The sequence below is a fragment of the Homalodisca vitripennis genome, chromosome 2, assembly GCF_021130785.1.
Source record: "Homalodisca vitripennis isolate AUS2020 chromosome 2, UT_GWSS_2.1, whole genome shotgun sequence".
NCBI lineage: Eukaryota > Metazoa > Arthropoda > Insecta > Hemiptera > Cicadellidae > Homalodisca > Homalodisca vitripennis.
Window position 1 is genome coordinate 55,375,518 of NC_060208.1, and position 25,050 is coordinate 55,400,567.

The 25,050-nt window shown below is 36.6% G+C and overlaps 1 protein-coding gene across 6 annotated transcripts in view; it reads left to right on the forward strand.

The window, feature by feature from the left end:
* LOC124353977 (myosin heavy chain, non-muscle) overlaps positions 1 to 25,050 on the forward strand; it is a 161,248-nt gene that overhangs the window by 37,206 nt on the left and 98,992 nt on the right. For all 6 annotated transcript variants that reach the window (XM_046804071.1, XM_046804074.1, XM_046804076.1 and 3 more), the window contains exon 2: positions 23,907 to 24,063. In XM_046804071.1, coding sequence (XP_046660027.1) covers positions 23,907 to 24,063 — 157 coding nt within the window. The remainder of the gene's footprint in view (positions 1 to 23,906; positions 24,064 to 25,050) is intronic.

Sequence of the window (25,050 nt, forward strand, 5' to 3'; positions counted from 1 at the left end):
TACCTAAGTAAAACGTATTTTAATATCAGGGATAGAGACAGATCTAGGTTCATAAATACAAACACAGGTGATGCAAGCAAGGGTGAATCATCGTAAAACGTGTCAACATAATTTCAGATATTGGTCAGTTGTTCAAATAATTATAAGACTAAAGCAACCGCATTTCATGTCCCCATAGGATTTTTAGAGTCATAATTTGTTGAACTCACGTTGGTGGTTAAAAGTGTAATTTGAAGGAAATTAAGAAAAACAATAGTATACGAATACAGTATGACACACGGTTTGGTATACATAAGCTATTGATTGTTAACTGCGTATCGCCGGCTTTCACGGTACAGCGTAAAAGGAAAAGATGGATCTTTGTAAACTGGGTTTCTTCATTATAAAGCTAATTTTATCGTTTCCTTTTTAGTAAATCTAATTGCACTCACTTGAGCCCAGTTTGTGGACTGGTGAGGAATGTCCCCGGACGGGTCCGTGGAGACGACCGCAAAACCCAACACCTAGCCTGGCTTCCGCGTTACACTCCTCTAAAATGCTGGCGTCGCATTTCGAAAATCGACAAAAAACTACGTTGGTTAACATGTTAGATCTGTTGGCCAAACAATGTTGGGAGGCGAACATAAAGGAAAAAAAAACTGTAAAATTAAATCGTGTTGCGTTACTAGCGGATTTGTTTGTATAATTTGTTACCGAATTCCAAGACATTTTTATTAATAGCCGCCTTCTTGAGGTTTACAGTAGCTATTTCTAGCACTAATATTTTCATGTTACTTCATATAAGATTTTAGTAGTGTTGTATTGTGTGGGAATGTCAATTAATTGGGCTCTAATGAATGCGAGCCCATAGGGCAGGACGAAGTACAACCGTACAACCGAAATTCCTGAGTACCGCGTCAACACGCACACAGTCGACTCAGGAGTCTCGGGTCCCAGCAACGAACCCTGCGGTAGTCTATCCACTCGTGACTTTTGTTGCAGTTTGCGCCCACAACCTTCCTTCCACCTGTTGTCGTTGTTCACTAATCATGCTTTCTCCCTGCTCACACAGTCCCGTTATTGAGCGATCACTTGGCCGGAACGGCGCTCTAGTCTCGGCAGTGTATTCTCTCGCCAATGTTACCATTAACTAACAATCACATCTGAACAAGTCAACGAACAATCACGTTTTGTTCTACGATTAATAAAACATTCGACTTCTTATAAGTTTGCGTTTCCTTTTGTTAGTCATTTGCCGTCAATTCTGTTAACAACTATGGTCTTCGACTCTAATTTTCCTGACAGAAGATTAAAGTGGTGCACGCTGATAATTATTCAGCTGGGGTTTACTCTTAAAAGTTAATTATCGACATACTTTTTCACATTTTCAAGTTAGGCATTAACTAATATTTGGAATCGTATCATTGCTTGGTTTAGTAATGTGTCCGTTTATATCAGATATGGTATCGTAGGCTTGTACTGAAGAAGGGAAAGCATATCCATGCTAGAGTTGGATGCGCTTCATTTGCGATTCCCAGTATCCCACAAGTTCTTTCATTTACACCAAGGAAACGGGAGAGGAAACCCATAGAAATCCCTCAATAGAGAGGTAACGTTGACAAGTACAAGCGAGCCTGCAAAAGAATGAGCGGCGGTGCGCGGCGACGCGGGATTCCTGGCAGTTTTGGCGGGAAGTCAATTTGGCGCATTGCCAGACGAGACAGGCGGCCGCCTAGTCCGACGGTGTCTGCGGCAGCGTGCAGCGAGGCTCGTTGGGAGTCGCTAAATTGCGATTTTTGGGAAGTCAGGCATTAGATAGATAATTTGCAATGGTGAGAATGCATTACTTAGAATGTTACAATGTATACACAAAATATTATTATAAGAGAAGTAATATTCTTTCCACGTTTACATTCTATTGATTAAATAGCTGTTGCAATATTTTTTTAATATATTTTTCTTTTTTTGTATTTCGATTTTTAACGTTAAACGATTAAATAAAACAGTTTGTTCCTAAACGCAACAATCCCTTTAATGTTATTTTGGAAATAGTCGAAATTATTGAATTATTAATGATTGACTGTTGATATAACGTGAAGACTGATCATTCAACTTTATGTCAATTCAATACCTGAGTGTAAGCTGCTGGCTTCCCGTTTAGACTTTGGCAACTCCCCAGTGTTAGTCAAGGCCTGGATTCTTATGACTTGTATCATCAATATGCGAGAAGTGTAGGAGAGACGAATTTACAGCGGTTTACGATTCTCCACACGAGGTATTCAAAAGTCACGTATTGGGTATAAAATGCCACCGATACCGATACGATCTGCCAGAATTTGTCAGAGCGGTGACGATATTGGGAGATATTCACGCCTCTCTCGCTGTTAATAATTTTGAATGATCTGGCACGATCTGACACTATTGTTTCGTTTTATGGGTAACTTTCGTGTTCTTGGGCTAAAACACGCTGTTACATCTTTACTGTGTGGGACATTTCATGATCACATTACAATGGACGTGCTCACTGAGTGATGTGTCGTGGATAAATATACATTGTCCAGTAGGGAAGGGGGTTGGGGCTTAGTTCGTTTACTTCACGATGAACCGGCATCCGTTCAACCCCTTTGGTAGTAAAACATATACAGACTGTTACTCTTAGTTTTTGTCATTTACTTCTTGTAATAGTATTCGAAGCAACTCGATAACAAGTACTTACAGGAAATGTACAGCAATCCGAACATAGACCGCTCAATAAGGTTCGTCAGTTACAACTAACTGGTAGTAAGTCTGATCCAAGGATCACACTGTGAGGTGTTCTAGTGGGACTGAAGTATCTTTTAGATAGTATTAATCATATAAACAAATACATAATTGTATATTGTATTAATTAAAATACGATGAAAACAGAATTGATAACTAGAAATAAAGAAGCTTTACCAAATATTACTGGGTCATGTTGTTGGCTCAATGTTTGTAACAAAGCTACAGGTAAAGCACCAATTCATAATACTCGACCAGCCCGCGCACGTCCGTGTACTAAATATCTCACAATTTGCCAACCGTCTTCTGTGGGGGATAACGTATAGGATTATAATCCAAATATTTAGACCATAGATTACAATAAGACCAAATAGATGGGCTATGCCTATCTTGCCAACATTGGGGCAGGTGAAGCCAGGTCCGCCATGTTTTCGTGGGATAGAAACTCAAAACTACGCTCCGATTAGTGTAAAAATTCAGTTCTCCCGTTTCAATCAACTCGTGATCTACCCTACTTAGAATAAAGAAAATACTTTGAAACTGTGTATGAGTGAAGTCAATAAGCTATGGATGCCTTTGGTATCATTCAAATGTTTAAAAAATTTAGTTTTGCAATTTAAATAATTAAATAAAGTCGAGAATTATGTTTACATTTTAAAACTTGACATAAAAAAGTTAGTCGGCTGCTACTTTTGCCGTTTTTTTGGTCAGGCAAGTTTAAAAACTGTGGAAAATGTTGTTGAATAGTTGAAGTTTTCAGAACATATTTTCTTTTTTAATTAGCTCTTATGGTTTGGCCAGAAAGTTATTGTTTGTGAGACGTTAGTTTACGAGTGACGCGACCGCTTGGAGCTCAACGCTCCGTGCGGTAGAACACGCTTTATTATTGTTTACAGTAATTACTTCAAATAAAATCACATACGTTATGTAATTAATGAAGGAATTCAATCTGAGTCAATACTCTAAACAAGTAGGCCTACAACTAAGAGTTTATTTGCTATTTATTGTTTGCATATATACTATAATATGAGCAAAGTTTGTATATGCGGGTAAATTATTAGATGAGGGAAACATGACTTTAAACCTTATAATCCTTCAGCTCAAAATACCCCAAAACACAATATCTAAAGTTTATGTTTACATATTATAACAAAGTGTATAAAGGTTTAAGAAAATATTTTGTTAAGACTGTAAACATTTATTATACAATTAGTAAGGCAATAAGTAAGATTTATAGATTAATTATAATAAAGTATGGAAAATTACTTAAATGTTGTACGTTTACAAGTAATTGTAACTAATCTGTAATACTCAGTTGAGAAGAGGAGGAAGTTTTAAGTCATATATTATAAATGTTAGTTTATTGACCTTTTTCAATTAAAATTGCGCTAAAAAGAAAGAAAATATAGAAATAGATTTGTTTTTAGGTGACCATTTCCAACCATGATGACAAACGAAACAAAAGACAAAAACTACAATACAATTAAAAAACTTGAACAGTTTAAAATTTAATGAACCAACTATTGCCCCATGAACGTTACTGTTTTCAAGAGGTAATTTCTAAGTTTGGTTTTGTGTATTGATTCATTGAATTTCTTTGAAAAATTGTGTAGTCTCAACTTAAAATATTTCTTAGCTATTGCCTTTAAAAGAAGTACAAAATGGTTAGTGAGCGGAGTGTATAGCAAGCAGGTCACTACTAACAGTAAGCTCGACAAGGGCGAAGTGAAGAGCGGGGGTGCAAGGCGACGCTCCTCAGTAGGGTGAATCACGCCCGCGCCGCCATATTGTTGAGTATTAGCCGCTCCGCAGTGGCTTCACCTGCTAGCACCCGATGTCCTATCTATTGGTCTTATTGTAATCTATGATTTAGACGCCCAATATTTTAAAGACTGGAGTAATATAGGGATAAGGCTGGGAGAAGATTTTCTCGCGTTTACTGTACACCCACGCGTTCGTTGTTCCAGATCAATTCTGACTCATCAAGGCCATAGATGTTCAGGTTGGTACGGGCTCGGGTCATGAGGAGCCAATCCAATCACGACAGTATCTGTGCTTCGGAACCATCGTTAAAATGAGTTGTAGTAGTATTTTTATCTTGCTGGACAATAAATAGCTCTAGATGAGAATGCAATGATACTTTACGAATGCAATGATTGCCCAAAATCGCCACTGTTCTGTCAAATTTCGTCACTTCAGTTGGTATAGGCGATTTTTTTTTATACCCAATGAAGCTTTTGAACAAGAATTACTAAAAGCTTACTTAAGCGAGACCTACTCTCGTCTATGTTTACGTAGTGGCCACGGGTTTCATCTGTCATAGGAAACAAAATCGTTGGTAGGATAGTTCTATACACAGGTCAGATGCTGCTTAATATAATCGATAATAATTTTTAACAATAATTAATCTGTAGAATGCGTAAGAGAAAACATGTGTAGATCAATGCCGTTCCCGCGGTAAACTATAATCCTTAAACCTGTTATTCTTCTGTAACAGTTGGTCAGTAGGATGTTGTCACGAGTCCGCCTCATGCAGATGGCCGTTGGCCGGCAATTGTTGGCCTAATTCCTCACTAATTGGCCTGAGGCCGCGGATGGTTCCCGCCAATATACCAGACGCCCGGCACGTACAACAAATAATAACGTCTCGCTCCGCCGCCATACCTCAGTGTCAACTGTGGTGGTTTATGTGTCTGTTGTCGTCATTGGTCGCCATGCTGACGCATATGTGGCTTTACGATGTATATATTAATGATTCTTTAAGAGTTTAATTGTGTGTTTACTGTATTTGTAATTTAAAGGACTAACCAATTTTTCGTTCATAATGTATGTTGATTCAAATCTGAATCTTGAGACTTGGATCAATTGTTTTTTTATGAATATGTTTCCCTAAAGAGCGCGGTGGTGGGTCAGAAGGAATGCAGCTGCCCGGCGCTGTAGACCGGCGGCGTGACGGATGACTCACCGCGCTGTGAAACTTACCTGAGTGCGGATCTGCGGTAACCGGTGTTTTTTACAGTTTAGGGGAGACCGCTGGCCGGTTGCCCACTTCAGATGAGTTTTCGGGCTTCTCTCGTCTTGTAATAAGATACGCCGCGACGTGATGTGTGAACCTTGGTCGCCTGGTATCCGACATCTCGGCTCCTATTCAGTCGATAAACTACTGTAACCACGTAATAATGTACTCTACGTATATCCAGTTCCTGTTTTAGATTTTTATTCCAACAAATAAGGATTACTATCGTTGATAATTGGTTCATTTTATTTCAAATGTTACTGCACAAAAATAATTACGAAAGTGTGTTAAAATGTCTTGATCCCGGTGGATAAACAAGATATAGCCTACAGCACCTTTTCAAGAAAAGTGACACGACAAAAAATGGAATAATTTTATAGAAAAGCAAACTTAAAATGAGCATTTATTGGGAGCTATATGTTTGATAGTTTGTAGCAATTATTATATTTTGTTATTTTTTACTGAAATGTATACATATATATTGATCTTGCGTTTTATGTACATCATTATTTTTTGTATCTATAGGCCTACTATGCCTTTTATAATAATCAGATACATATATATTTTGTCTTGTGTTGTTTTTCCACTAATTTTAAATTTTACTTGTTGTTTAATTACCTGGATTATTTGTAATTGTATCATAATTCCTTATATTTGAAGTTTTAACTGTTGAGTTGTTGTGTAGGCAAATAAAAAGCAAAAGCCAAGGTAATGTAAAACATAATTTACTTCGACAAATAATACAATACTCAAGATTTAAATGCAGTTGAAAATGTATACGTGCATTTTATTATAGTGCTAATAATTACAGTACAGAGTATTACACAGTTTAGTTGGAAAAAGGTTTCGGGCAATTAGCGGAACAGAAATAAAATCATTGAAGTTAAAACAGAGGGGTGACGGAGGAAGGATGAGGTCGTGTATGACCCACTATCAACCGCAGTTCCAACCGCACAGAGGATGTGTCAACTGATAACATTTGTGTACACCTTAACTTGACGTCAACTGTTGTGTTCTCTCGTTACCGTTAATCCTACGTTCGTCACCCTCTTATTGTGGTGTCCATGCACTGCACCGGAAGTGGACGTAGTTAGTTTGAAAGTTACTGGTGATAATTTATGTTATGTTTTATATCTGCAGATGTTTTCAGAGACGCGAGCAAACACTAGTAGAATATCTCTTGTAGTCTGTCTAAACAATAGGAAACTCGAAAAGCTTACTCTGTACCGCATTAGTGGGTACGAAGCTAAAGATAATAACCAAATTGAAACTGCAGCAAGATGTTTGATCTGCAAGTTCACGCGTCATACTAGCTTAATAGCCGTTGTATTATTAGGTTTGTTGGAATTATTAACGTGTATGTAGAATAATGAGACCTGTTACTTGCGGTACGTGTTGTTTATAATACATTTATACATTTAGGTTGGTTTTTTGTTTTTCAAAGAGATTATAAAATTCTGATTTCTTGCATTTTGTTTCAGGTGAGTCTCAGTTTTTTTGGTAGTTGGTGAGTTTTAGATTTTAAAACTGTCTTTGGCGGGCGAGGAAAATGGATTGTGTGGTAATTAATGAGTAATTATAATTAAGCGTTCTAATTAAACATTAGTCCTATAGTAAACTTCAAAATGTGATTAGATTATATTATTCTTTATACATCACTGGAAATAAGCAAAAAGAAGACAAAACAAAAATATCACCAATTGTTAATTATTAATTTAAAAAAGTGTTTTAAATGATAACATAACAGAACTTTACACAAATTCATATCACGTATTATTTGAAGGTGCTAGCAACATTGTGGCGTAATGTTACTTACGTTTTTTCCCAGATTCAAATGTAACTAAAGAGAATAATTATTTCAAATAATCTTCAAGTCAAGATTTGTCAACGGGCATTAATTTTTCAAGGTTCTCACTGGCACAACGGACATACTTCTGACACTTGTTTATCGTAGTATGTCGTAGTAGGTGTGAAGAAGAGTTTTTTTAGAATACGAAGTTCCTGAACATCTAGGACAGTCCGACCCGAATACTAATCACCATTGTTACTTGTGCGTAAAACATGACGGTATTACAAGTAACTCCGCATCAACCCTACCGTACTCACAAATTAGGTTTGTTCCGAATTTAAATTTTGACCCCCAGGTAGCGGAAACATGAATGTTAAACGATAAAATCTCTATTTGCGGAAGTTATTCTCTTGTGAAGTGTTGTACATCTTTTAACATTTTTAAAACATCGAAGGGTTTTATATTCAATTGACCTAGACATGTACACTTCAAGATTTCTTTGTATTGCCTGAAATCCTACGACACAGGGGGAGCGCCCTATAGTCAAGTTATGTTCACATTATGCACTACATGTAATGCATAAAAATTACATTGACTTAGAATTCAAATACGATATGTTGGATGGTAGGGTTAATTTATCCTGGGCTTGCCCCCATCTGGATACGCTCTGGATTTCCTACTGACCTGTAGAGCGGAAGGGACCGATTTCAGTGATGTCCTGTCATGCCATCCTCTGTTCTTTGTTCCCGGGTTGACATCCATCAAGGTCTGCCTGCCTTCAGATGGCGACGTTCTGTGTTGCCCCAGTGTCCTGAGCTGCTGAGGCTCCCGGGGTTGACTTCTTCTCCTTTCCCTGATGGCATGCAAATAAATACATATATAACAGATTAATAATAAGTTCTGCGAATTTTCCAACGTCTTCAAATATATGAATCCAGTTCACCTTACGTGTCACGTTGATTTTGCGTATGCTAAAACATTTCCCGCCAAGACAGACTGAGAGAACGATGACATCATCAACTGTTGGAGGGAGGTGAGTGAGTCAAGGGTACTGACCCAGCCGTGAGTCATACATAGACACACATATATCGGCCTCCCGCGCCGTGTAGGCTGCATTTGCATGTCCTGAGAACATTTTCTTGAAACGGTATTGTGGAACAGTGGAGGCTTCAAGTCGTTGCCCCCAGCAACTTTCTGGTTACTTTCTCATTCCTACTTCCGAAAATTCGAACATGGTCTGTATCAGTACTGTTTGAAAGACCGAGGATGCTTGCATGCAAGAGTAAAAGCTGAAAGTCACTGAATTCCACATTTTGTCTTGTACTTGCCTCTGTCCAATAACTGTAAATATAAGATATATTAACGTAAAATAAAAACGAAACGTCCCTAACGGCTATAGACATTGGAAAATAGTATGTAAATAATATTGTTGACGGGTCATATATTTTAATATCACAATTTATCGCTCTGTGACGGATAAGCGTCGATGCCTCTGTGGTTCCCAACAGCGAATCACTGACAAGGGAAATTATATTATAAAGCAAAATTAAAATGTCAGCAGCAACACATGTTATTACATGTTTTTCCGTTCAAACTGGTAATAGTTTTTGTTCTTTTTTAAAAACGTATGAAACTTTGATTATATATTTAGTATGTATCTTTTATTACAATTTATAAAGGAGATACATAAATAAAAATTGCATGGTACACTTCTATATGAAAATAATTATGGAGTGCTATGTTTGCTGTATTCTGTTAACTTGAATTTTAATATTTAAAAAATGAACAACTCTAATTCATTGGACTTAACCAGTTCTTTAACAGTATCAAACTTCCAGGTTCTGAGGGAAAATTACATTTGCTACATTTTGTATATTCTTTGTTAGCAAATATGTACCTGATGGCAATGCGGAAGAGGCCTAAAAGATTCAATAATTAATACAACTCTCTGTATAGAATAAAGTGATCAAAATTGCTGTCATACACAGACTTAAGGAAGTAGTAAAATCGAGTGATTGTAGACTAGTTGTTACCGTTGTGTGAAATTTATTCACTTCACGTTAGTTTGTGTTTCTTCCTTTCTTTTTGCCAGTAAAGTCAGTTTGCGCAATGAACTGGTGACTGACATGAAAATAAATAAGTGTCCACTATTCCAAAACACAAGTTATGTATACATTTGTTCTGGGCCGAAGCTGTTGAACTGTGAGGCCCGTGTTGGGGGCGGGGGCGGCACTTGCTGTTGCCTCGCATCAGTCGCATCGCTGGCGGGAAGGAATGCCGCGATAAGTTGATCTCAATAATCGGGTCACGAACCCGCGATCGTCCGGTTTTCGGTTGATACTGTGATGCGTGGGAGTAATAACTCAGCCTTTGGAATCTCATTCTTGCAACAGACATGAATTAGTTCATTCCAAGACGTAGACGGACATACTAAAAAAATATGCCTATTCATATTTTCTAGTTATTGACAAGATGTTGTACTATTGAATAATCACTTCTATTTATGTTTCATCTAGAAATATCCACCATTGATATATAACGATGGAAGAGTTGGATGATCTATGATTAGTATAGGCACGTGCACCTCAGTGTGACGACTGCGGCGCTATCAGGAGTGCGGAGTGCTCTGCGACTGATGTCCATTTCAGGACTGAGATCAAGGTCCACTAGACAATGTCCCACAGGAAGAAAAAGCGCGAGCCCAGAATGGCTCCCTGAGGTAGTCCTCATCTCACCAGCGTGGTGGGTGAATCATGTGGCCTTTTATAGGGCTTGGGCCGCCGCCAAGTGTCGCTGTCGTTCGGAACCAGAATCAGAACCGGTAGAGCGGTCGATGTGGTGTGGTGGCCTCACACAACGCGTTAGTGGTTATATAAGGGTTATACGATACCTTATTACTATCGAAAATAGTATCGTACGGTATTTGATGGTACAATGTTTATCGGTACCCGGTCGGAAGAAGTATTACCATTTAACATTAAATAACGGAAATAATGATCCGGTAATCCCATGAATTAATAGTACGTGTTTTTAATAGTAATATAACTGAAGTTTTACAAGATTTTACTGCCAAGGAAGGCGAGCAAATTTTAAACCAGATTACGAAGAATAAGCACGAGAAGTATGGGTATGAGGCGAGGCAGGTTTAGATTATTACGTACGACAATCCAAACCTATATAGACTGCTCACTGAGTTCATTGCTAGGGTCTGTAAATATAATTCGCTAGTGTAAAGCTCTGTGCAGTAAAGGGTAGTTTCTTGGTTAGGCGGACTACTAACTAGTTCATTGCTAGGGCCTGTAAATATAATTTGCTAGTGTAAAGCTCTGTGCAGTAAAGGGTAGTTTCTAGATTTGGCGGACTGCTTACTAAGTTCATTATTTGGAACAGTAAACACAATTCGCTAGTGTAGAGCTATGTGCAATAAAGGGTAGTTTATTTCTGGCCGTAGGATGACAATGTGAATTGCATTCAAGTGAGAGATTTTTGAGATTGCTGTACGGTACGAACCATTCGGAGTCGGACCATTGTTTTACATTTTTTGAGATTACTAAGGTTGTCTAAGGTTTATGTGGAATTTTAATCAATCAGGAAGGATTCATAATACAATTCAAAGCTCAAAAATCCGATTAACTCTATTGCAGGATCTCTTTACAAAGAGGTAGTTTAATGATCCACAGTGTCGTCCACCTCATTTGCTATTTCAATTTGAACAGTTTGAATCTTTACTTGTCAACAGAAAAGTAGCCTACTGCGCAATATCACTAAAGTCCTTGGAAATACGTAAATTTGGTATTCCTAACCTATTCCCCTTGGGTAAAATATGCCACTTTCTTCGTAAGGGAATCATTAGAAAAGTATCAAAAAGACGAAACATAATACTGTATTACTTTTTCCTTTCCACACAAATAACAAGCTTCCCAAATGTTTTGGTTGATTAAAAAAAATTATGTTCTATGAAAAGACAGAGAGCGCCGATTTTTCACAATTGATGTGAAAGCTTATATTGTGGCAACCAACGTTAGAAGTGGGTAATCAATTCAAGAAACAAAATTCTTGATAAAATGTCTAGTTTTATGATTCTCCGTGAAGACACAGAGGGAGAGTACAGTGATCAGCTGTTGGTGTTCATCTCAAAGGGAAGTAAGGATCCGACAATGAATAACGAAGAATACAATGCTCCCGCTTGGAGCAGACGACACAATTCACTTCGAGACAATTTTGGCGCTTATGGCTTCAGCTGTTCACGCCTCAGATTGGCTTAGCTGCAGTACGATTTTTCTAGCAGACATATTGTTGGCAGCCCGCCTTCTGCAGACATCGGTCTATAGCTCCCAGGGGCGTCTGCTGTGTGATGAAGGAATCGCTCTCTTCATATATTTTATAGGATGAAGGGGGGCGGGGAGGGTAAAAATTACTGTCTAAAACAACAGTTTGCTACCCATGATTTGAAAAAAAACCTCCGATGATAGTGATAGACCAATTTAGCACATAAATATCAGACAGATTCCACTTCAAATTCAAGATTTTCTCGAAATTTTATGAACCCTTTTACATGTCTTTTTATGACCTGTAACTTAAAATGCTAATTAACTATGCTCAAGACTTCTTAAGAAAAGGTGAAGCAAAGTATTTGTTGTTGCTAAATTTTCATAAATTAATCCCCATAAAGATATTATTATTGTTACTGAGGCAGAATATATTTCAATGTTAATAGAATACAATGCACGTAGATGTCCGCAGTATGCACGCGTAGCGGGACGAGGCGGCCGTGCCCACTTCCTCGATTACCCCATCATAGCACTGATAAGAGTTATCGTAATGTCACTCGGCTTCTGGGAGGTGACGTCACGGCTCTATACACAACGATTTTACTGGAAGTGCTTATCGCTAATACCGTAGTTAGTACTAATCATTTGATAATGCTGAAATGCGTGGGTTAATATACCCGGTAAGTACTGGTCCATACGGAGGAGCATTTGTAGAGGGAACAGATTCAAATGTTATGTGATATTGGCTTATTACCTTTTGTTTCGCTTATGTTGCGAAAAGATTCTCAATCAATTTATTTGTATTTTTTTCTGCAAACAAATCTTTGTTTGGACAAATATAGAATAAGGGTTTTGGTAGTACTTTTGAGATCCTCAGTTATCAGGCTACAGAAATATGGTGTGTTTTAGGAGTGAAACAGGATTTTTGTGAGCCAGATGTTAATAATTTTCTCGCAACTTGTAATAGAGATGCGTACCTACCATACATTTGCAATCTTTAAACCTGTTTCCAAATAGCCTGTTTCTCTAAACTCCAGGAACAGTCTACATAACTTTGATTTTATGCACACTCTCCTCTGGTAACCCATATTGTTTCGTTGTGCGCCTGTTAAAGCAGCCATAAAACGATTGAAGTTCCACTGAATTCCACTAGATCAGATGGGAAACCATCCTCAGAAGAAATGTCAAGATTTATTCGAAATGATTTAATTTTCAGGGTTCAATTGAACGCTTCACGCAGAGTAGTACAGTACAACCAAACGGGCTGTTAATCATCCAAGAGATTACACTACTAACTACTACCTATTGGAAATGACCCCTTGAGTGAACTTACCTCTCAACGACTTTCAATGCACATGTTTTAGAACACGTTATGAATTAAATCCTCGTAATGTACAGGGCGATTCACGAAGATATGTAGAAACCGTAGGAGCCCATTCTATAATACATGTAAAAATCATGAAACGACGCTGCCCGTAGAGGAACCCTTGACAGGTAAGCTCGGGGTCTAAATGAACTGCGGTAAGCTATTTTTGATTATCTAGGGGTTGCCAAATGATGTGACCCCCTGTTGTAGAGCTGGCGCACTTCTCTGAAGTGCACTGTGGGACGGTGAAATGCACCGACGTGGCTAACGCCGATAAAAATACAGGAACAATGGGGCACTAAGATCCATTGTGTTCCCCTTCCCCTGCTGTTGATAGAGAACCGGTATACGTACACGATGTAATCGCGTCGCCTCCTTGCTGCAGTACTCTGGCGCGTCTGGGCAAGATTTGCAACAAACAGCAATCCGGAATACAGAAGCGCGAGAAACCCTTTCCGATTTCACCACGATTTTGATATATTCTTGTACACGTAGACGGTTTACTGGCATAGAATAAACACGAAGGATTTCACATAGTATTGTTGTTCTACATAAAACCTCTAAAAGATTTGAATATTGAATTTGTGTTCTAAGAAATGCCTTGTTGGACGTTTTGTGTTGGGATACCGTGCAAATATTGTGTGGAATTGGAAACACCTGTTGCAAAGCAAATTAACTCTCAAGTATACAAGTATAGGGTATTTTATTAAAATACCACAAATATACTTGTGCAAACAATTATTTAAATGTGTATATATATATAAAGAACTAAACGAATTGACCTAAAATTGATGGTCGTACTTTGCATCAATATTGTAGTAAATATCTACTACTAAAGTCTGTATTGTAAAGTAACTTTATAGTTCATATATATCAATAATAAGCTTCATTTATAAATTAATTGTTGTAAAGAAATTAAAATGTTGAATGGTATGTCATCTTCAGTATTTTATACTACAATACATTGTCAATGTCGTTCTCGCTGCGGTGTGATTTTGACAGTAACCCACCATTGAAAATAGGCCTTCGACCTTGCCATCTCAAGGTCGCCGGTCTGCGTCCGTCTACCTCTGAGGTTCAGTTCCAGCACCTTACCTAGAATATCTATTTGTGGGACAGACAATTCGTAATAGAAGAGGGAAATAAGTGTTAATAAAATAAAAAAATAGTACAGTGAATAAAAAAAAACTGATTTGCATAGATAGTAATTTTTGTATTAATTGTCATAGGCTTATTGCATACACAACTGCTTAAAATTAAAATAAAGGTTTTGTTGCTAGCAAAGTTTTCTGATTTACAAAGTGTCGAACAATGTTAATACATGTTAAGCCAAATCGGCCTGATTAATAATGCATATCCGCAGTAGAGTTACAACTTATCCATAAACGATAACAACTTGTGGATAGACGTGGTGTTTGTCGAGTAACGAGGGGGAACTGTGAAACTATAATTTCTTATTTAACACTTAAAGTGAAAATAAGATTTAAAACTTGTATGACTAATTTTAATTTGTATTTAATTGCGCCTAAAATTTCCTGCCATCTGAATCAAGATTAATATTTACTTGACTTAGGTTGGATAAGGCATTACAGTGATTATTACAATGCTTATTGTTTGCCCACAATGGTATAATAGAATCCAGATGCAATAAAACCCCCTGAAGGACAACACTGGTTTTAGAGTACGACATTTAATTCCTCGTTTCATGGGTTATCACCCTGATCCCGCTCAAGGATTCCTTAATTACAAAACCACAAGAGGTAGTAAAAAATTTAAATGCCTCAGTATAAACCATGGTCCCTTATTTAATTTTGAGTCGAGTTTTCTGAAAACTACCACTAAAAATTGTACAGTTTTCAATTTTAATTTTTAAATGGTATTTTTGATGCTGTAGAATCGACACTGAAAATTGAACACCACATGATGTTGGAGACGTCAATTTAAATACAAATAACTGCAGCATGGTAATACAAATTATATCAACGGTGAACTTTACACTTTACTACTGTATTTACCAATATTAGTGAAGTTTTAAATAACCCAAACGTGGCTTTAGAAATGCTATTCTCTAAAATTGTTAACTCAGACATGTTGTACAAAACTCATTTAAAAATAAATTTCTATTGTAAAATGAAAATATTCTTCCTGTATAATAACAATAATTTTGGCTTTAGCTGAAAACTATAATTAATTCACATTGAAAGTGAAGTAGTTCCTTTCTAAAGACCGAGGTAGATTATGTGCACAAAGGAACTGTGAAATTCTTCCTTTCTTTTCTTCAGAAATCGCGACATGTCTGTCCTCCAAGTTTATATTGTTTTTGTTTATTTTAGTGGGATCTGAATTCATACGGTACTATGGTGACCTATGGTACTACGTTTAGAACGTCCTTCTAATAGTTATTGTCGTTTTAATTTTTGTGGGAGTAATTTTGTTGTCTCGAAAATGAAAGATTTTGTCTCTTGCTTCGTGTCTTCCCCCACAGGTAACTAATAAACTCTTGATTCTACCTGTATGGCAATCTGAGGTAGATGTAGGCTCCTTCGACGAAGGAACGATTACTCAACAAAGAGGTCCTGCGTACTGTAAGATTGGGAGTCCTGCTGGAAGAAGTAAGTGTAAAGAAAACTACGGCCTTGACAGTCCGGTTCCAACTGATTCCTTTCTCGGTAATCTCAGATGGATGCCTTGAGAATCGCTATAAAAGGATATCTGTAATGGAATCGGCAAGTCTACCATTTAAAATATAAATATTAGACGTTTGAGTATTGCTTTATAACAGAGTCTCTGACCTGTACGCCTAGGCTGGTCTGGTGTCGGTGGGGACGGGTGACTAGTGATGGGAGAATCGAATACAGAATCGAATAGTATTCGAATACAGCCAGAGTATTCACATATTCGAATACATCAAAATGAATTCGAATACTTTTGAAATGAATATAATTTCTCTGGAAGAATTGAATTCAAACCTGGAGTATTCGTTTATTCTGACAAATAGTATTCAAATAAAATATCCAAGAGCTGTATTCGTATTCATATGAGGTTTAAAATGAATACATATATGGAGACTTTGAAAAGAATAATTTAGGGGAGATTCATAATTTGAATAAATAATTACAAATTTTAATACTTGAAAAAATGTATAATTAATTGTATAATTATTAAATATAAAAATACATATTATTTAAGAGTTACAGTTCTAAGCAATAAAGACAAATATGGATATTTATTTTATATTGTTGTGTAAAAACAAAATATTATTTAGGTTTTCTAGCTTCAGTCTATTTATACTGTAATTAGTGACAAGACCTGCTGTGGAAAATAGTCTTTCAGATGGAATTGAAGTACCAGGTAAACAAAGATATTTCTTCTGGAGTTCGTATATCATGGGTATGACTTGTTTATACGAGGCACCAAAAGCCAAAGTATTCGAATACATATTCGAATACAGTGGTGAATTCGTGACAAACAAATGAAATAACCCAGTAACAATATATTGCGGGAAAGAAGTAAGACAGGTCTAATAAAAAAGAAAGAATCAAACTTTAATAAAACAATAAAAGAAAATAGGAAATAAGATTATAAACAAAATTTAAACTTAATCCTAGACCTGTCTGTTAGAAACGCTCAGCTGAGCAAAAGTATTCGAATACAAGGATTCGAATACATATTCGAATATAGGGGTGAATTCGAATTCACTGTATTCGATTCTTTAAAGTATTCGATTCTCCCATCACTACTGGTGACGTTGTCCTGTAATTGGTGCTGTTCGTAACAAAATGCGCCGATGGTCAGTTTATACCCATCCACCTCTCTTGACACTGGCGGTGCAGCGCGCCAGGGTTGATCATACAGCATTCAGCTACTTTGATTGTCGAAGCTGTATCAATGTTGTTAGATACAAGCGACAAACCTAGTCAAGTATAATAAACTAAAAGTGTGTCCCGTTTGTAGTAAACGCGGGCAGGATTTCTACTATAACTGTGAAACTATATTCTTAAAATGAGGAAAATAAAATTTAGTCCACATTTATTTTAACAAATAAATAATTTTGCTCTATTAAATATAAGACGTTCAAGATGGAGGAGCTTTGTTGGTGCGGCTAAATATCACCTCCGATATAAATGGCCCTGGGAGTAAGTAAGTAAGTAAGTAAGTAAATATAAGACTGCTTTACTACATAATTATATACGAAGTTAGATTTTCGTTATTACGTAGTTCTTGAGATATCAGATTCGGTTTTCCGTCTCATTTGTTTGCCGATAGAGGAATTTTGGAATAAGTTAAAGTGGAGAATCAAGTCAGATCAGTACAGTTTCAGGTCCTGAAAACTGCATGACACTTTTCACATTTATAATATTAAGCGCCAAACATTATGATGGTGTTTTGATTAAAAAACGTATTACATAATTTTACTTCATAATTGTCACTAAAGGTACTACTATAATACTGCGCCTGTCAGCTTGAAACTGATTGGTTTGATAATTAATAGAAAATAGAAAATCTTGTATTAACAATATAGATAATTGGGATACATTAATTAGTCTCATGGCGCTATTGTTAATAATACAATACAACAAAAATTAGTAAAAAAGAAATACAAATTTGTTAAAAGTTTTACCGCTTTAAAAGGGAACACGTATGTTATTTTCTCGGTATATTCTTAGTGGTAATATACGTAATCCACTTCTGTTACAATACGCCATTAATTAGGTGGATCGTTAGTGGATTACTCAATGGGCGTTATACTATGTAAATAACAATATTTATACAAAGCCAAAATGTGAAAGTAACAGTACATGTTATTAGTTATTGAAATTTACACCCAACTGTATAATAACTATGTTTTAATCAATTTGTTTCATAAATATTTCGAATGTATTCATTAACACTCCTTATTTAAAAGTGTTATCATTTAAATAAAGCGTAATTGACTATTTAGGTTAATATACTAATGCTGTGAAGAGACAGAGCACAGCCTAAACTGTTGAGATAGTATAGAATTGAGTCTCTAGAGAAAACAAGATTAGGGGTTAATAAAAGGTTTGGTAGGAAAGTGACTGTGTGACTGTCGCGGTAAAGTATCAGTCTACGCAATTTGTATGTAATCAAGGGAGGGACCTTGACCAGCAGCACACATGACTTTGTTACAAAGGTTGAGGAGTGGTCGGATTTTGAGGGAGAGTGTTTGAGAAAGATTGTTGTGAAGTCGGGTTTTCTGTGGTACTCATGTCCGCAATAATTCTTTCGAGGGCTTGCCTAACAGCCTAACTATAGAACCAAGATTGGAGTTTCGTGGTCAGATTTCTGTGGTACTCACGTCCGCAATAATTCCTTCGATGGCTTGCCTAACAGCCTAACTATAGAACCAAGATTGGAGTTTCGTGGTCAGATTTCTGTGGTACTCACGTCCGCAATAATTCCTTCGATGGCTTGCCTAACAGCCTAACTATAGAACCAAGATTGGAGTTTCGTGGTCAGATTTCTGTGGTACTCACGTCCGCAATAATTCCTTCGATGGCTTGCCTAACAGCCTAACTATAGAACCAAGATTGGAGTTTCGTGGTCGGATTTCTGATACATCTGTAGGACACCCTTCTTTGCCATTCGTTATTGGCTAATAAACAGTCGATCCTTGTAGTAAAAGGTCATATCTCATTCGCACATTATATTCATGCGAATATAATGTTCGCCTAACACTGGGTATCCTACTTGTGCGCCGACGGGCATCAACACATTACAAACAATGTAGCATGTTGTACCACAGAAATAAAAGTATGTATATGACTAACGGGGGAAATAAATATAGATTTAAATGTAGGGCCTTTTTTATGTAAAGGCAATGTTGATTTTACATAACCTCGAATTTTGGACTCTGCTGAGATATGTGTAGTTGACTTACAGCCTTACTGGTATATAATGGTCCGACGTTTAAACTGTTGATGACTGTTCTCGTGGTTGGTGGTACACAGTTCATAATCAGGTTGCAAGTCAACATAATCCTCTACCGCCGTGGACCAAGACTCCCAGAAGCAGGTCGCCGACAAAGTCTTGTCACTGCGAGGCCGCTCAGGATGTCGGGTCTAGAGTTTCCGAGTGACGACGGCAGTTATCACAGAACCGGAAGTCGGCATTGGACTTCCGGCTGCCTAGATGGTTGGTTTCGCTTCCATTGCTTCGTTTGTCAAATGCACAACATGTAAAGATATTTTAATTAAATTAATTTCAATTTAAAATAATTTGCTATGAAAATAATATCATTGGTTACATCATACTTTTATTGGTAACCAAAGTACCAAATAAAAAGAGTATTATTGGGTAGTACAAATTATGAGACAATTTTGTATTATAGAGGTAGGCTATACATTATTATTTTATTGGCAATATAAGTTCCAAATTAAAGATTGAATGCTGTTGGATATTAAACGTAGTTATGAGACAATTTTATATTATAGAGGTAGGCTATACGTTATTATTTTATTGGCGATATAAGTTCCAAATTAAAGATTGAATGCTGTTCGATATTAAACGTAGTTATGAGACAATTTTATATTATAGAGGTAGGCTATACGTTATTATTTTATTGGCGATATAAGTTACCAATTACAGATTAAATGCTGTTGGATATTAAACGTAGTTATGAGACAATTTTATACTATAGAGGTATACGTTATAATTTTATTGGCGATATAAGTTCCAAATTAAAGATTGAATGCTGTTGGATATTAAACGTAGTTATGAGACAATTTTATATTATAGAGGTAGGCTATACGTTATAATTTTAATGGCGATATAAATTCCAAATTAAAGATTGAATGCTGTTGGATATTAAACGTAGTTATGAGACAATTTTATATTATAGAGGTATACGTTATAATTTTATTGGCGATATAAGTTCCAAATTAAAGATTGAATGCTGTTGGATATTAAACGTAGTTATGAGACAATTTTATATTATAGAGGTAGGCTATACGTTATAATTTTATTGGCGATATAAGTTTCCAAATTAAAGATTGAATGCTGTTGGATATTAAACGTAGTTATGAGACAATTTTATATTATAGAGGTATACGTTATAATTTTATTGGCGATATAAGTTCCAAATTAAAGATTGAATGCTGTTGGATATTAAACGTAGTTATGAGACAATTTTATATTATAGAGGTAGGCTATACGTTATAATTTTATTGGCGATATAAGTTCCAAATTAAAGATTGAATGCTGTTGGATATTAAACGTAGTTATGAGACAATTTTATATTATAGAGGTAGGCTATACGTTATAATTTTAATGGCGATATAAATTCCAAATTAAAGATTGAATGCTGTTGGATATTAAACGTAGTTATGAGACAATTTTATATTATAGAGGTATACGTTATAATTTTATTGGCGATATAAGTTCCAAATTAAAGATTGAATGCTGTTGGATATTAAACGTAGTTATGAGACAATTTTATATTATAGAGGTATACGTTATAATTTTATTGGCGATATAAGTTCCAAATTAAAGATTGAATGCTGTTGGATATTAAACGTAGTTATGAGACAATTTTATATTATAGAGGTATACGTTATAATTTTATTGGCGATATAAGTTCCAAATTAAAGATTGAATGCTGTTGGATATTAAACGTAGTTATGAGACAATTTTATATTATAGAGGTATACGTTATAATTTTATTGGCGATATTAGTTATTAAAGATTGAATGCTGTTGGATATTAAACGTAGTTATGAGACGTATACGTTATAATTTTATTGGCGATATAAGTTCCAAATTAAAGATTGAATGCTGTTGGATATTAAACGTAGTTATGAGACAATTTTATATTATAGAGGTAGGCTATACGTTATAATTTTATTGGCGATATAAGTTCCAAATTAAAGATTGAATGCTGTTGGATATTAAACGTAGTTATGAGACAATTTTATATTATAGAGGTAGGCTATACGTTATAATTTTATTGGCGATATAAGTTCCAAATTAAAGATTGAATGCTGTTGGATATTAAACGTAGTTATGAGACAATTTTATATTATAGAGGTATACGTTATAATTTTATTGGCGATATAAGTTCCAAATTAAAGATTGAATGCTGTTGGATATTAAACGTAGTTATGAGACAATTTTATATTATAGAGGTATACGTTATAATTTTATTGGCGATATAAGTTCCAAATTAAAGATTGAATGCTGTTGGATATTAAACGTAGTTATGAGACAATTTTATGCACATGTAACATATTTATAGGATCAACTTGACCTATGCAATGCGGTGTATCCTCATCCGTTGGTAGTTATTATCGTTCTGTAGTTGAGAACGATCACTTGGCACGCAATCTGGTTATCTGGTTATCGTTTCGAGTGTAACCGACTTCCTGTATTTGTTTATCGCCTCTGTACTGAGAGGTAACACGATACATCTTGTCACAGAAATGTAAAAAATAAGTTTTGGTTTGTTTTATGTCAGACTAATGTGACCAAACAATTATTAAATATCGATATCATAGCCTGATCAGTTAAACTATTTCTTAAAATGACAGGTTCAAAAATGGTAGTAGTTAAAAATATATTGTGTGTTGGGCGTATCATCGCTCTTTTTAGCTCTTGATTCCGAGTAACAACATTGGATATCGTTTGGTTACTAGTTCGGTTACAAATCAGGACGATTGGTCGCTTTGTATAGTTGGTAATAAAAACTGAAACTACGTAGCATCATTAACCGATACCTATAATCATATTATGTGAACAAATTACTTTTGATCTATTATGTGACAAGCCAGCATGTATACTTACTGTGTGTTTATGTTGTATCAATATCACGACATGTACCGCACAAACGCCAGGAATGTGAGTGACGGCAGTGAGTGAAGGTATCCCTGACCTTGCTCGGCCAGACACATTCTTGCCCTACACACTCACGTCTGACCAGACTGGCCTCAGCGGTATAGTCATTTCTGTGTGGGTATAATACTGTCTGTTAATGTTATATCAATATCACGACATGTACCGCACAAAGGTCAGGAATGTGAGTGACGGCAGTGAGTGAAGGTATCCCTGACCTTGCTCGACCAGACACATTCTTGCCGTACACACCCCCGTCCGACCAGACTGGCCTCTCGACTGGCCTTGGCCTCAGCGGTTAGTCATTTCTTTGTGGGTATAATACTGTCTGTTAATGTTGTATCAACATCACGATATGTACCGCACAAAGGTCAGGAATGTGAGTGACGGCAGTGAGGGAAGGTATCCCTGACCTTGCTCGACCAGACACATTCTTGCCGTACACACCCCCGTCCGACCAGACTGGCCTCTCGACCAGACTGGCCTCTGGCCTCAGCGGTTAGTCATTTCTTTGTGGGTATAATACAGTCTGTTAATGTTGTATCAACATCACGATATGTACCGCACAAAGGTCAGGAATGTGAGTGACGGCAGTGAGGGAAGGTATTCCTGACCTTGCTCGACCAGACACATTCTTGCCCTAACACGCCCAGGTTTGACCAGGCTGGCTTCAGCGGAGTCATAAAAGTGAAATCCAGCCATTGCAGTCAATACAGTTATGCTCAGTTAAGTGGTGACGTCATAGTCATGTCTTAAATCAACACTTAGATTTCTGCTCTACTCTAAATATAATGAACACAGAAATACATAACTCGCAATGAATAATGATTCTCACCAACCATATTACAGTAATATATTTGTTCATAGCCATTGGTTGGTATACAGTACATTACTTGTTTTATCCACTTCTAAGTAGTAAATTTCTTGTTATAGTAACAGATGATTAATTTGTTGTATACACTTTCTTTATATCCAGTTTAATCAGATAATTGATTGTATGCATACACTATGCAGAAACTTCGCAAGTTTAAACTGTAGTACAGTCTGGGAAGTGGGAGTCAATTAGCCTTGTAAAACAGGGATGCTACAGGTCAGGGAAATCAGGGAAGTCAGGGAAAAAAAACAGGACTGGAAATCAGGGAAAATCAGGGAATCCGGTCTCGTCAGGGAAAAGTCAGGGAATTTCGACGTTGGTCAGGGAAAAATATAAAATCCCTTTACACAAACAAACTTACTGCCGCCGTGCCGAGTCCAAGCCTGCAGACGACGCGGCGCATGAAGCAGGCAGCCGAGGCGGCTCCCCAAAAACGCCAAAAACTCTGGGGATTGCGTCGAAAAAAAGTCAGGGAAAAATGAAAAATTTGGTCTGGAAATCAGGGAAAAGTCAGGGAATTTCATTATTTTACTCCTGTAGCAACCCTGTAAAAGCAAGTTTTTTGTGAAATGTATATACAAATTTCATCTAACACAATTCTAGTATTTTGAACCCAAAACTATACTCTTCCGTTGACCTCCACATAAACTAGTATGGTTGATGATCAATTTCTTCTTTTAGAGGACTTTCTTATTATGTTACAGTAAAAAGTAGGGTTGTATGTTTGTACAATGTGGGATTGGTTTAATACTTTCACTTCTACAAATTATAAATTAGTTGCTATTATTGAAATTTGTTAAAATAACCGAGCTTGATGTTTAATCAAAGTTGATTTGTGCTTGTAAATAAATATTATAGAAGGGTGATACCATATTTGAATTCTAAGGAAATTTGTCCTTTTATCGGTTTTGAAGGTATTAGTAGAATAATAGTTAGACTTTCATTCACAAGTTTTGATGATGCATTGTTGTTATGTGGCTTGTGACACGAGTGTAACTGTTGCAGACATACTCTGGCCTTTTCTGTGTGGTGGTCAACCCCTACAAGAGGCTACCCATCTACACGGAAAAGATCATGGAGCGCTATAAGGGGATCAAGCGGCACGAGGTCCCTCCACACGTATTTGCCATCACAGACACAGCTTACCGTTCCATGCTGCAAGGTACAGTAGATTAGTTTACACTCAGTACCACAATTAACTTGGGTTTATAGGACAGAGATTGGTCCTGGTAGTTACCAGGTTGTGACAAATTAAACATGGCAGCACAGCATCACACATGGCAGGGTCTCAACTCTCTGATATCCGCAACATTTAGAGCTATTGCGAGCTTGGTGCACATTGAACACACTAGAAGATGGAACATGTTTGTCAGGCTGCAGGGATCCTACACTTGCTCTTCATTAACTGTCCTACAGTGTGGAATATGATCTCTCCATGATGTTTATCTTCTCAAATATTGGGTTTAATTAAATGCCCTGGATTTCTGAGAAACATATTTATAGAGTGGTTATCTCTAGATAAAATCTGTTTTAATGGCCATGCAATGAGCAATGTAAAACTGCAGAAGACCTGCTTTTTATGGTTCTCTTTTGGCCAAATTTTGTTTTACCCTCTTTGGCACTTTGTATAAAGATAGCAAGTTTCTACAGAAAGATTTATTCAATTTTTCTTAAGATTTTGTTTAACTGAAATCTTAAAGGGCTTCATTTTATACTTCTGGCATGTACAATGAGTTCTTGAAGTTTAAAACAGCAAATCTTAGCCCCTTGGGTAAGAACAAGGTAAAGTTTTGTTATAATTTGATGTTACTGGTATGACGTAGATAATGTATATGTTGTAACACCTCCTTGCAACAATTATATTTACTGCAGTGGTAGTAGTAGTAGTAGTAGTAGTAGTAGTAGTAGTAGTAGTAGTAGTAGTAGTAGTTTTTTTTTTTTTTACGATAGGAAAATGCATTATGCACCGTCAGGGACAGGTGTTCGCCCTGGTGTGTGGGACTCTCACCCACTAAAAACCTACCGGTCCAGGCATTGGAAACCCTCTCGGGAACGCATCTCTGCAACTACTTCAAGAGGGTGCCATCGTTCGCCCAATGGGCATTACTTCATTCTAAAATCCACCAGCATGAGCTATTCTGGTGCTTTA